This window comes from the organism of the source record quoted next, unplaced genomic scaffold (assembly GCF_019419815.1).
Source record: "Pyrus x bretschneideri cultivar Hongxiangsu unplaced genomic scaffold, Pyrus_bretschneideri_v1 Contig14, whole genome shotgun sequence".
NCBI classification, from domain to species: Eukaryota; Viridiplantae; Streptophyta; class Magnoliopsida; order Rosales; family Rosaceae; genus Pyrus; species Pyrus x bretschneideri.
In genome coordinates, this window is record NW_025999435.1 from 5,027,679 (window position 1) to 5,042,685 (window position 15,007).

At 37.5% G+C, this 15,007-nt stretch overlaps 1 protein-coding gene across 1 annotated transcript in view; it reads right to left on the bottom strand.

Moving 5' to 3' along the window:
• The window catches only part of LOC103926609, a 40,834-nt gene continuing 25,827 nt past the window's right edge, over positions 1-15,007 (bottom strand). Inside the window, 24 exon segments of the mRNA XM_009335408.3 lie at positions 1-747; positions 1,302-1,410; positions 2,063-2,115; positions 2,236-2,448; positions 2,525-2,806; positions 2,906-3,064; positions 3,421-3,780; positions 3,861-4,082; positions 4,240-4,366; positions 4,973-5,109; positions 5,207-5,384; positions 6,067-6,570; positions 7,733-7,914; positions 8,236-8,391; positions 8,460-8,558; positions 8,640-8,988; positions 9,096-9,169; positions 9,294-10,058; positions 11,053-11,553; positions 11,708-11,832; positions 12,368-12,410; positions 12,861-13,055; positions 13,280-13,549; positions 13,674-13,836. Of these exon segments, the coding sequence (XP_009333683.2) occupies positions 400-747; positions 1,302-1,410; positions 2,063-2,115; positions 2,236-2,448; positions 2,525-2,806; positions 2,906-3,064; positions 3,421-3,780; positions 3,861-4,082; positions 4,240-4,366; positions 4,973-5,109; positions 5,207-5,384; positions 6,067-6,570; positions 7,733-7,914; positions 8,236-8,391; positions 8,460-8,558; positions 8,640-8,988; positions 9,096-9,169; positions 9,294-10,058; positions 11,053-11,553; positions 11,708-11,832; positions 12,368-12,410; positions 12,861-13,055; positions 13,280-13,549; positions 13,674-13,836 (5,614 nt within the window). The 3' untranslated portion in view covers positions 1-399.

Here is a 15,007-nt window from a genome sequence, read left to right on the forward strand (position 1 = left end):
TGGCTTAACAAAAAAGTGACAGGTCTGAATCGATAGTTAATTCTACCACATTCGTTTTTCTACAGAGGTCGAATTGCTGAGTCACTTGACTCATAAGCAGAAAGACTTAAGCGAAAAAATTTCTTTCGACTCCACCAGAATCCAATCGCGGTGTCATACAATAGTCGGTTCCCTTCCCAGGAGAGAGATTCATCATCACCTTGAGCGAGACATCAACCGGTAATTGTTTACAGAGAGATGAACGTGATACAAATTGCACCCAACGCTATCCGAGAGACGATATGCTGTACAGAAACACTGTACAAGACAGACGATATGCTGTACAGTAACACCGTATACGAGAGACCTTTTTCTAGCTAGAAAATTTTGGAAAAGGTCCTTACAATATAAACACACATTTCAGTTCTCTTTTAGAGATCGCAAAAGAGGCTGCGGATCGTCGAGAATCCTCATAGGTTTCCAGTCAGATTCTTCCTTGGTTTGCCTTAGAGCCACAAAGTGAAGTGCGTCGCTTTGGACTTGATAAATGTGACACGCCCACGGGTAAGAATCTGGAGCAGACCAAACCTTTTGCGCTTCGAATTCCGTCTCTTCAGCAAGTGACTCGGACACGCAATACACTTTGTCAAGTTCCGGCTCCCTAAAACCAGCCATAGCAATGCATCCGGGAGACGCATATCCCTCCGGAGCCCGAGGATGCCAAATCGATACCGGTGCTGCATAGTCATCCGTGCAGTTCCTCCACACCTGCATATGCGCGTATATGTTAACCATTATATAATAGATGACCGTAGAAAGGTCATTAATATATGACAAAAAAGAGCCATCATATAAAACTTCAAGCGAAACAGGACTCATCATGGTTCAATGTCGAATGTAATTAAGGCAGGCCGCGCTGACCGGGGTGATAGATTATATTGAGCAAACTTAACCATGATCCAGTTCACGATTACAAGTTTAAAACAAGTTTGAAAATGAGTGAATGGTTTATGATGAAAATTTCCAATATCCCCTACTTTCATTCCAATCGTTATTATGTGAGAACGAAACGCTCTAGACTATTCCACACGTGATATGCCTGACATATGAAAAGAAAACAGACAACTTTCTCCTGATGATGATTAAGTTGACCATCAATAGCTACAATTTGTAAGAAGGAAGTTTTTCAGTACAATGAGAGAGATGCTATTAAGGCAAACCACAGATATAACACACACAAAAATACGACCTCAAAAGTTCTATTAATCCTCATAGACTATCCTAACTAGGTTATAACTCTATTAGTGATTATAAATTCTTACCAGGTCATAACCAACCGGAAGTGCAAACAATCTGTCAATCTTGCGATAAACAGCGGCAACATTAGGAGGATGGCTACCAATGCGAGCAATATCACCAATCGAGACATAGCTGAAGAAAATAAAACCACTCATCAATTTTCCCAATGACAACTAGCAAGTTAGTAGCATCTGGTAGTGAAATGCATAATTTCAGGAGACTGAAATGTTGAACTAGCATATGAAACACGGTTCTACTTTCTTTAGAATACGGGGTAAAGGATCATCTTAACACAAATACTTGAGACACGTTTTTCATTTTCGTAAATCACATATATTAAAGGCTAAAGAGAACCACATATGGCCATTTTCGTCTTTTCCTAATTTTTCTCCTTTAATTGGGGAAGATTCGGATGGAGCCCTCAGGGTGGGGCATTAAACCGGTGATATACCATAGCTTTAGCTCAGCTAGAGAAACGTCTAGGAACAGCACTTTTCAACATGCCAGTTGGTCCCCTTAGGTTGAGCAAGAATGTGACGGAGCTTCTTGAACTTCATGAAGTTCAATAACAAATAGCTTTCAAAAGTATCCTAGCTAAAAACAGAAACAGCGCTCTAACTGTTGCAACAGAACATTCACATGAACAGGTCCTGCTCCAAACTAAGTAGGCTCTTTGACTGATACATTGAAAGATGCATTTGTAGTCCGAGACAAAAAAATATAAAATGCAATGAACATTAATGTTATCAGGAAAAATAGAAAGTAGAAAATCGATAATAATTACCCGTCTGGACAGATGGGTCTCCAAATGCTACATATTACACCATCTTCAGGAACCTAATTATATAAAACAATGATTCATCTTAGACTGCAAAACCATATGGTGCTAAATCTTGACCAGATAACAAGAAAGTACTAAAAATGGAAACAAGGTAAGCAACGTGAACAGTAAATCACCTGTTTTCTGCACAACGTGCACCGACTTCTGGATTCTTGTTCGCTGCTCCAAATCTTCGAAAAGTTAATACTGTGTTTAACAAATCTACCATCCAATGCAGAATTGTATGATGGGATGTCTCTCAGCCTAGTAATTGCCTTGGTCGGTATACGGTGCTCTCTCCCATCAGCTTCAGACCCAGAAAAATACACATGTCGCTGGCTTGATGGAACCTGAGAATGATGAACCATATTAGAATTGTGTATATGTTACCTCTTAAAAGAACGAATCTTTATGTACAGTATTAACCTTCAGAATTAGGCAGTTCATGTCCGACTGAGATGCTTTCCACATCTTCCGTACTACGGAACAGATCCTAACAGCTTGGGGTTCATTTCCCTCAATTTCTTCAACACTGCACTTTATCACCTGGACAAAATTTTCTGATCTTCTAAAATTTTTGAGGTGGAGGATCAAGTGAGATGGTTGATTGCAGCCTGCTTTTGCCAACTCCACAGCCATGAGCTCTTCCCAAGGTACATCCCACATGATCTTGCAAGGTTTCTTATCCATTTTGTCTGGAGCCAAACACTAGAAAGCAAAGAAAGAAGATTGAATGTCAAGCAGACAAAAACATTGGGCACATACAACAGAAAAACCTATAGGCCATTGCAAGACCACTTGACTAACCTGAAGCAGCATGACTCGCTTATTTGTCACTAAAACAATCCGTTGGTAAGGCACAACAAAATGATCCTCATAATAATCAGACCAAGCAAACTTTGATGGTTCCTTGAATAGTTCAGTACAACCAAAGTGCCGATGTGCTTCAGCAAGGTATAAAATCATCTGCCGAAAAGAAACAAAGAAAGTAAAAATAAATAGGGCTTGTACATTAAGATAATAGCGACTTCTTTTTGGTGGAGCAGTGTGACAGTGTCAAACAAAATTACCCAAGACTCGCAAACAGTTGCAGTAAAAGGCTAATAACTAACAAATACTTTTGATTCGTATTTGAATCTTTGATACATGTATTTCAAGCATCTCAGCAATGTGCCAATTGAAGTGAAAGACTTAAAATCACAAAACTGAATTTTTTACCATCTCCTCCTTATGCATCCCGTATCCTACTCACTCACACTCCTCCCAGGAAAACCAAAGCAAATAGTTTATTTGATCACTAAAGTTAAGAAGTAACAAATTACCTGCCCAACAGCTTCTCTCTCACAATACTCTCTAAGTACAGCATCAGCATGGATTGCTCGGGGATTTCTAATTCTCTGAAAGGTTGTCTTGCTATTGAAAACCTCTAAGCATCTGGAACAACTTGCTCCAATTCCATCAACAGTCAATGAGAAGAAGTCCAATGCCCCACTGACTGGTTGTACTATCACTCCTAGAAAAGCACGCCCAAGCCCATGAACTAGTCCTAAAACACCATTCTGTCTTGCGCTCTCTACAGGCTTTTTCAGCACTCCAGACACTCCAAAGGCAACACCTTGCACAAGTGCTTCTGTACCTTGCATAATTCCATCACCCACCCCAGTTATTCTCCTTGACGTCACCTGAAACCATTTCAAAAACAGCCTTTCATCATAACATTGCATTACTAATTTTTATTTCTTGGTTAATATGAAAACATTACCTGCTTTGAACGCAGTTGCAGAAATTGTCCATCAGTCGACAGCTCAGCAAACCCATTACTAAGAGAAGCCAATGTTGAACTTGTCATACCAAGTACATCAACTGAAAATATCAAATGTAGAGGATTATGGATCAGATCTCTCCAAATACGGTTACCAATGGCAGAAGCAATGGAACTCTTCCGCATGAATCTGTCTTTGTGCATCACCCTTCTCAAATGCACCTGCAGCAACGACATATTACTGTCATGACTATAGCCTCACCTCAATATTATGATGGATTGGAAACATGTTCCGTAGTTTACACATGAAGACTGTTTACAAGTTTGAGAAACTGGAGAGCAAATCATAGCATCTGAATAGAGAACCACCCAGACTCACCTGAATCTTGAATGCATTTCCGACAGCTGATAGTATGGGGCTCCACACTCCTAGAACCCCATGAGGTCTTTGGGCTGGTGCTGTTTCCAATGACACCTTCAGCCTAACTTCTGAAACATCTATTAGGCTGGAAAGAGAAGGAAAGAAAAACAGAAAAAAAGAGAGTAAGGAAATAGAACTAGTATCCCAAAATTAAATCACAAAAAATTATTCCTGATAGTTCACAACTCATATGGGTGATAATACAACAAATCCTATATGTAATTGCAAAAAGAATTGGCTGTGCTCAGACAGGTAACAAATATTTGAGTGATAATACAACAGGAATATGGAGGGAGGGAGTGCAAAAAGAATAGGCTGTGCCCAGACAGGTAACAAATATTTGGGTGATAATACAACGGGAACATGGAGGGAGGGAGGGAGGGGCACCCAATGGGTCTCGGGGAATGGAACTAGAAGGGTATCGATGTTTAGTTGTATACTTATATCTTTCTAGATCATATGGCTAATATTAAAAGAAGAGGAAACGGAATAAATGCTATATCAAATGACATATGAACCAATTTTGATTAATAAAAAGAAGGCTCAATGCCTTAGCATATGAGCTTAACCGCCAAATAAGGACAAAGCAGTGGTGGTCAATTTTTTTCCCCATTACAATTTCTTTTTTTGTTTGGTGAAGGAATCCAATGAATTGCAGTTTCTGCACACAAGCAGAAGTTGTCATACTTACTCAATGCGTATTTCTGGATCAACTTCTGTGACACTAGAACTTTTAGGCAAACGATCCAACTGTAGATTATTGTAGAAATCCACCAAAGCCCAAATTATTGGTTCATGAATATTAAGCCTCCAACACTTATCGGTTACCTATCATGTCATCGCAAAAATTTGGGTCAGAGCTTAGTTACTTCTCACTGTTACAATTGATAACAAACATTTTAGGCAACGTGTAAAAAGGCATTACCCGTATATAAACATAAGGGTACACCTGTACGCCATCACTATTTTCCTTGCGCATTGTAATAGTCGTTTTGAACACTGGATAATGCATGTCAGAGTTCATTTCTGGAGCCAACAGCACTGGCATCAATGTTAGAGGGAGCTGGTTGTCCAGCTGCAGAAGACCCAATATGAGCTTGAACCTAGAAGAGTGAAACACAAACGATTGGTGTGTAAAGCATATTATTTAATAAGAAAAGCTATATTGGAGTGAGGATGGATCTGAAAACACGGAGTTCGAAGGATCAAAAATTGGACACAGAAAAAGAATCAAACAAATGACAGTCGCATATGCAGAGAGTTCTGTAAAGTTAAAACAAGTGTTTAGCTTAAAAGAACTTGGGTTCTGAGTCTCTTGACAGAAGATTAAGAAGCAAAAGTTGTTTCATGGACCACGATACTCTACAATAACTTTATTGAATATAAACACTAGAACTTGGTTTGCTGTAAATTTGAATGAAAACTTATTTTCGGTTTTTAATTCAAACTTTCAAACTTACGACACCACCTTTACAGCCACAATTCAATTAACATTTAGTTGTTTTAATTCTATTTAATAGTCATGACACTACTACCAATATGCAAATCACATGACTCTTTTAGGCATGCAAATGAAACAATGCTTCATATTTCTAGTATGTTTTTAACGGTTTCATAAGTGAGGTGATTACAAATCACTAGTCCTCTTTAATGTCATTAATAGCTCAATCTATAGGATAACATAAGTGATAAGAAAAGTTGAAATTTCAGAACTTCACATAACATTACAGCTGAAAGACATCCATAAGAAAATGCTAGAGGAGTATAAGAAGGTTATGCTCTCACCTGGCTGTTGTACCACCATCATAACCGGTCGAATATGATACAAAGACTCTCTCAAAATAAAAGTAGGAGACCTCTTTTGGTCTATGGTCAACAATAGAGATCCCTACAACTCCAAACTCAATTATAAGCTCAACAGGTGAGGCACTATTACTTTGATTGGTGTTTTGCATATGAGAATGCCCCCAATTTCTAGCAGTTTGCAAATCCAAATTTGTCCCCGAAGTTGTTGTGTCTGTGAACCTAGCTACCTTGATATCACCAACTTCCATAACATGAAATTGTAAGTTAAGTCCCTCATCTGCATAACATATCCCAGTCCTTTCCAAATCAAGTTCCCAAGGCCCATTGCTAGCACTGTCAACCTCAGCTTCTATGATTTTTTGGCCATAAGGGTCTTCCCAAGAAAAATTCGTTGTTGAAAGAGGTGCTAGGCGAATCCAGGCATCCTCACCAAAAGCAGACTGGCGAATTCTAATTGTTTTGCTGACTGTCCTGTTCTCAATTCTGCTCAAATGAAGCTTTAATAGGTTAGTCACCTATAAAACTCTCATATATATATAATTATATATATATATATATATATATTATACACACACTACACACACATGGCCCATTTCTTATAAGGGATGCCCTTTTACTATTGATTAAAACAGATCTCAAGTGGGCCCAACCATCACTGCGATTAAAAATTCAACGAAATTGCAAATCATTTAGCCATCTAACTACAACACAACAAATAAATGAGTAAAACGTGTGTGATAACACTACGACATTTTTTTACGATGATCAAATAGTAAACAATTTTCGATTCATAGAAGTTTTTGCAGGGGCTTATCCCCAACTGGGGATCTAAAAACTAAAGTTCGAATCACTTGATCATATTGCAGAGAGGCCCGGTCGGTGAACAGGTGTGTGTATCAATGTGCACGTATGCATGTTAACCTCCTTAAGAGTGATCAAAACAGATTAATTGTTGAAAGGGATCATTGGGAGGGGTATTCGGCATTCCACAATGTGGGTCAATAATGAGAATAGTCTAGCTTGTAAATCCCATTCAAACAACCATCCCTACAGAGGATCAGACAAATCCTGTTTGACCATTTGACGATCGTAAAGATCAATATTTCATCGATCGATAGCCTTTTAGCCAATATTTGACAATATAGTAATATACATACATGTCTGTTCTTTAATACACACCATATTTCATCGATAAGAGAATATACATATGCAAAGAGAATATATGGCGGCGGATATGGCACCACTTTTTTTACACAACTTCTGACACACGTTTTTATGGGCCCACTTCGCAATGTATTTCAACGATCTAAACCGTCTTTTAGGTCTTCCCTCAAAGATCATATCTAACAAAAATCACCCAAATCTGAAACCATATTTCTTTTGTATGCAATAATTCTTTATAGAACGGTATTCGTCCATTTTCTTCACTACAAATGACTGTTTTAATGGTTTTGAATTTGTCTAATTTTTTGCGAAGATGATCTATAAATGATGTGCTAAAAAATAGATGGTTTAGATCGTTAAAATCCATTTCGGAGTAGGCCCCACATTATATGTGTGTGTGTGTGTGTGTGTGTATATATATTATATAATATTATATATATTTAATATTTACCAGCATATAACAAAAACATGATATAAGTACCTGATGGGACCACGGGTTGATCCGAGGCGGAATACAACGATGAAACGCGAACCTTCTTCATAGCCCCGAATCTCTGTTCTCAAAAATCTCCGAGTACCATCATGCTTTCTCAAAACAAGATAAATGGTATCCTCCTTTACAATTTGAACAGGGAATGACCAGTCGGTATCTTCTAGTCGAACCTAACAATGGAACCAAAAAATAGAAATAAGTTTTTCAGAGTGCATAAGATTAAAGCTCGGATCATTCATCTACGTAGATAATTGAAACAAAAACTGTCCAGCATGATTCCAAATATGATATATAATTTATACTATATTTGATCACATGGGACTTGTCAGGGGTCACATGTCCCTTACTAGGTGAAGTATCGTATTGTGAGTAGGTTCTTTAGATCCTTTTAGGGTAAAACGCACCCTGATTTTCCAAAACAATGGATACAGATACAAGGACCATTGTTAAATATGTTTCCTATAAAGAATTACCGCATACACTCCACTAACCTGAAGTTTATCATGTCCTTCTGACTCACGATGTACAAATGAGACCCTTGAATCAGATGCTCGAAGAATCTTTGGTTCATCCTCACTGCATAACTTAATGGATATGTCCCGACCAAGTCTATTGGTAAAAGTCATATATGGTCGGACAGAAATTACCTGGAAAGAGAGCAAAGGGTAAATAACCAGTCTTAAGATTTATTGCAATCTCTAAAAATTAAAATTACCTTTGTGGGAACAGATTGATATAGGCATGGTTTTGTTGTAATAAAAATCCGCATACAATTGCCTTCACTATCATAAGCATAGAGATCCAAAGACCCATCCTAACAAACAAGGAAAGAGAAAATCTTAACGAGATTTGTTTACCAATAATGGATCCATATAAAAAAGACATAGACATCTACCATGTCACCAAGGGGAGAAAGATCTTTGGCAGGTCCAAACTGCTCCTTGCCAGATTGATCAATGGACAATGCAAGGCCCAACAATTTAAATTTCAAAGGGGAAGCAATTGTATGACCTTCATATATTTCCTCTTCAGTTATTTCCTCCAGGATAGTTTCATTGTCCTTTTTAGAATGAAATGGATTACCAACCTTTCGTGTATGTTTCTTTCCTTTGATATCTAAAAGCCTAAGTTTGAGAGGGGGACACCTAGAAATTGAATACCAATAAGGAGCATAGAGCCTAATGATCTTGGCTCGCAGTGGCCGTTCTTTGTCAGAATTCTGTTCAAGAACAATTTGAACAATCCTGCAGAAACAATTATCACGGAACTATCAGACTATAAAAGAAAGGCACTTCAAGAAATGTAAAGACTAAGATACACAATATAATTTATGATGCAGATTATTTGAAACCTTCCAGATATCGAACTTCTCAAACTTATAGTTTTCGGCGGAACTTCATGAGGATGGGAAAAAAGAACAGCTTCCTGCAAAAGAAATAAATGAAAGGGTGGGATATATAATAAAATTTATGTCAAAGAAAAATAGAATCATACAAAAGAAAAAAAAAAAGGAAAAAAAAAAGGGATTAGTTTGGTCTTAAAGGCTCACATTTATAGGCAGCCACCCTCTTTGTGGAAGCAGTGAAAAGAACAAAGGGTTTCTTATGTCAGCACTATAAACATTGACACTTTTGCCTGGAAAGAATACCCCTCTAGAGCAGGCAAAAAAGTTACCACTATCTTGCATCTCAAAAACAGAAAATTCAGCTGCAAGTGGAAGAAAATTGGAGATAGATAGTGGGGACTTGATTACAAGAGTCCAATCCTGGATTGGATCAGAACGAATATCTTTGGAAATTTCTGTTGCTTGTACACTCATACAAAACCACAACTTATGAGAACCGCTTGAAGAACTACCACTTATCTGAGTGCAATACAACAGTTCCTCTGACTCAGTGAGAGAAGACACACTTATCCCAGAGCATACGTTTGACTTACTAGAGTCCTCTGTTTGTTCAGACCCATCCACCACTGAACTCCAAGAATATTCACTACTATTGCGGAGAGAGGGCCTTAAACGCAATACATACATTCCAGGTTGTGCTATCCCAGATAGAGGAAGTGATACCGTATCTCCGGGTTTCAAAAGTCCAACATATATTTCCTGATGTGTATCATTTTGTTTTCTATTCCTGATCCATCTCCTTTGCCTTCCATAGTTTCCAGATCTTAATGGATCAAATGACTCGGGCCATTTTAAACTCTCAACATCCGGAGCATAAACCCAACCGTCAGCAGTGTTAACAGATTCCATATCCAAATGCCAATCATCAAACCATTCCCAGCCGAGTGGTAACTCAACAGCAGGAACTCCCTGCATTACCGACAATAATCAGAAACAATCTAATAGCTCCAGAATTACTAAACCTGTCTAGTAATGCGACAGACCACAAAAAAAACGTTTAGTCATCACCCAAATTAAAATACAGTGAATGGCCACAAACATTTGTTACTTCTCATCCAAAAAGAAAGCCGTGCCTCAAAAAGGAAGACTCTGCTCCTTCATTTTCATATCAGTCTGTGTCGTACAAAGCTGTGAGTAGGTTTCTTCTAGAGTTTAGATTGGAGTGGCTTCGACCAAGAAAGTGTAGTTCACCAAAGTTTTTTTTTTGTAGGGAGTTAGACTTTGTAGATCTGTAGTTCTGGCTACTGCTTGGACTGTTTTGAGTAAATGTATTAAACAATCTCCAAGTTGGTATACCATTCCACGGTATAGGGGGTTTGTTTTCCAGGTGATCAGGTATCCTTAAGTTTGAGGTCTATGAGTGTAATGGTACCGGGCTGAGTGTTAGAGCATTAGGGCGTATTTCTTCTATTTTGATATTTATTTTGGGCCTACAGGCGACATTCCACTTGACCATGTTTATAATGTGATTCAGTTAAAAGTTGAACCTTGTTTAATTTACTTTTCCGTCAGGCTCTGATGTTCAGACATCAGCATGCCGATTTTGGGCGAATATCGACATCAGGGTGTGACAGAAGATGGGAAAGGAGGTTTTACAAGTTTTATAAAAGGTTTCATCGCATTAATTTCTCTTTTTATAAATGTTCTTATATCCTAAGTTCCTAACAAAAGAATCACAAATGTTTCTTCAATCCATATAGTATCACTAATTTAGGGACATCGTAACTACCAATTTTGGATGACAATATGTAACAAAAGTAATATACAACAAAACTATGAAAATCAACATGAAACATATGCCAAGCATGGAAAACTTCAGTCGGAGAGATTTAAATTCAAGGTTCAACCTACACGAGTTATCAACACAAGAACACATGCCAAGGACATCAACTAATTTCTTTACCTGATGAGATCCTGCACTTTCAACGATTTCTTGACTTGGTTGTACCGTGGTGCAAATCCAACCAGTACCAGGGCTGTATTTTTCAGTTTCAAAGAACTCATCGGTCTGAAGTTTCTTAAGATGTACTTGACCTTCAGGGGTACTGGTGTTGTTTTTTAATGTTGCGTCTTCCATGGGAACTTTTGACACAAGGCACAAATCAAGTACAAAATCCGTACTGTTACGTACGGAAACAAGAGACCTAATATTCACATATCGATTGCCATCTTTCACATGTACTTCACTAGCAACAACGTCATTCCCTAACCGCCAACAAGCAGCTGGTGCAGCATAATTAAGCCTCACTGTAGTCCAAGGCCCTTCCCTGCTTGGACTTATCTGAATAAAACCAGATTTTCTGCCACTGTCATCAGTTTGATGATCACTTATCTCAGCTTCAGATATCGGTGACAAAAGCACCGCACATCGGATTTTTCCACAGGACTTTTCACCATTATATCCCTGAATCACAACAATTCACATAAATATTACAAGGTTGATCTACTTGTTAGTAAATTCTTGATAAATTTCTACCCCTAGAACGAGGTACATGTTCTGACACAAAACAGATACAATAGGAAAAATGATATTTCTAAAACATGGACGTGAACTCTACCGCAGAATCTGTTGAGGACAATTCAACCCAGGTCCATTTGTTCACGCTATCATATGGGTATGAATTATCAGGGATGATCCATGCAATCTGCTTTAAGGGGGCTGAAAATAATCCAAGAGGGACCCCTAAAATCAAAAATGAAAAGTTAAACCCATCTTGCCCAAAATTGATAGGATAGACAAAAATGCGTATTTCTTAAGTACTTAAAAAACAAAATTAAAAAACAATTTAAGGAGTGCGGAAAATTCATTTACTTTACAGAAAATACATATATATTTTAGGTCAAAGTTGAAAAAAAAAAAGATGCACAACAGATAGGAACTAAACAAAAATAAACTATAGTATACAACAGGATTCACAATTTTTTACACGAGGACAGTGAGTAGGATCGAGGCGGTGTAATGAAATCTGAAATACTATGCTTAGTTGGCATTTCTACATCTTCCGTTTCTGAGGTTTCTTTCAGTTTCTTAGTAACAATGGGTGATGGTATTCTGCCTAAATAGTAGACACAGGTAATAAATAAGAGAATAGGATTCACAATGAAAATTTCAATATTATACAGATATGGCATGCAGATAAATAACAAATGCAGAAGGTGATTCCCCATTGTGTATTAACTAGAAAGACCACAGATCAAATAAATAATAAATGAACTACCTTTCCCCAGCTCTGTCACAATTAATTCCACCGAGTAGTAGTCCTGCACAAATTTGGATAGAATAGCTTGAGTGGGAACAGAGACAATGAAGATGAAATGGGATAACCAAGAAGATTACTTATATGGTCATACAACCTCCAAACAATGATATATAAAAATAAACCAAATGGGTTGATACTGTTTAATGAATCATATACATCTACAGGCAGCATTACTATCTATCATTTGAAATTTATGAAGCCGAAATTCAGTAAGTGAAGATTAGAAAATTCACTTTGCATGTCCTAAAAATACATTTTAATTAAAAGATGTTACACAAATTTCATAGCACAAGAATAATTAACGTTTAGAGGCCTAGTAATCATCCTTTTGGTCAAAATTGTAAAATTAAAGTTCAGGTAAAACAGATGTGAAATCCAATGTGCAAAGAATACATGCAAAAGCAGAGCAGTAGTAATTGGGAAAACGTGCTAAAAAAAATATTCTACATACTGGATCGTCGACTTTAAAGAAAAAAATTTCATTCCACTTGACCAACTCAAGCTCTGAAGACAAGTGATCTGAACTGCTTCCGCAAGTACGTGCACTTTGTTGATGGCTCAGTGATCCACTAGGGAGGTTCGCATCAGGACTAAGGCGAATTGCTACGGTATACTGGGGGGATGCTAACCCTCCAACCTGTGGGAACTGCATTTGCAGGTAGAATTAAAATTCATATATTTTTTGTTATAAAATAAATAGAAAAAAATTGTAAGCAACTTTATTTATTTACTTATTTTCTGAGAAAGACCCTTTTATTATGAAAAGACAATAAAACAATAAGCCAAAAAAAGTGGACAAGATAACCACTGGAAAAGAGAACGAATGTAAGGAATCAAAAGAAACTGAATCCATGAGGAATGAGAGAGTACCTGCCCGTCCACTATGATAAGAGTAACCATTGTTCTAACTTTACGGAAATGTTTTCCTTGCAAGTGAGAGTCCAGCATATTCTTGGAAACAGGAACTTTCACGGGCCTCATATCCCCAGGCGTCATCTTAATTATGTTTGCGAGTCCCCTTAATTCTGTAGCTCGAATAAAGATATCCTGACCAAGTTTGTTTTGTGGAATTATATAGAAGTTTCTCTTTTGATGAACGTCAATAGCAGATCTTCCATCATCTGTTGGCGAGGATGCTTCCTACTCGATATCATGTTAAAAGAAAAAGAAAAGGTGAAACTGTAAGCAATAACCGTTAAATGCAGACAGGAGAAAGGGTGTACAAGGAAAACTTCATTTAGTGATGGAGGCAGAAGAAATTTACTCTTTTTCTATCATATTCATGCACATGAATAAGACTGTTCCAGCTTGCATAAGCTTGAATAATCATATTAGCATTAGAGACAGAAACATTCAAGTTCAGATCCCTAGTAGAGGTAAGGCGTAACTGGGAAGCTGTAGTTGTAGCACTTGGATCATATTGGTACCTGTATGTGGGCCGATATTAGTAAATAACTGCTGATGTTTCTGAAATGAAATTTTAACCAAATATGAGCACAACTGCATCAAAAGTGATGTGGAAAAAAGAACACAAAGTTTACACAAGATGAGATATAAAATCTTTTCTCTAACCTTTCAACTAGTGGAAACTTCCTAAGCACCAAAGCTAAAAACATTTTTAACTTTTCTTATTTCTTCTCCACTCTACATTATCAATTAGATATTGGCCTAGAAGATGCCTGATATTTTATACTTTTCACCTAGAAGATGCCTGACATTTTGTGTATCAAAGTCAGACATTTGGGTAGCAAACCCATGTTTTCAAGAGGTTCTATGTTTGATCGTCATTCCCAATTTCTTTGTTGGTTTTCGGGCTGCGCGGTGGGTCAGCTCCTGCACCTATATATTTCTCTCTTTGTCCATATGTCTAGCTCTCCAGGTGCAGTAGGGGCTCCTCGTGGGCGAGGGTAGAAGCCTGACATATACAGTTGGACAGTTCCTCAACAACTTAAGCTTTTGGAGCATGTAATTGAGCAGTTTCCATGAAAATTACCATTGAAATGATAATTCACCCACCGCGACCTCATTTAATCCAAGCATGGTCGACAATAACTAAAACATATATCAATTGCCATATTGTGATATCTGGTATAATTAGGGCGGGATACAAAGTCTTAATGAATTATCTCTCATAACCCACAACCATTGACAGCACCAATGTATTAAAAGCGTGAGGCGTGGGCGAGGCGTCCAAGGATAGCCCAGCCTAGGCATGAGGCGAAGCCTCACGGGACCTAAATTTTTTAATATATACGCTAAACGTACACATATATTATATTAAAAAAAAAAAAGAACATTATTAATCAATAATCACCCTGAGCACACACATATATTATAAATACATATACACACATATATATACTTATATTATATTATATATATATATATATATAAAATGGAGGATGAAAAGTACAATGAGCACACATATAACAATGCACGTAGACAGCACACGCATCCATTATATAAAAAAAATAAAAATCAGAAAAAAAGGTAGAGAGACGATAGTGCAAGGAAGAGGGTATGAGGCAGTTAAAACCCTAACAAAATTTGGGCTTGGGAGTAAAAATAAAAAATAAAAAAAAAACCCTAAGGTGCTCC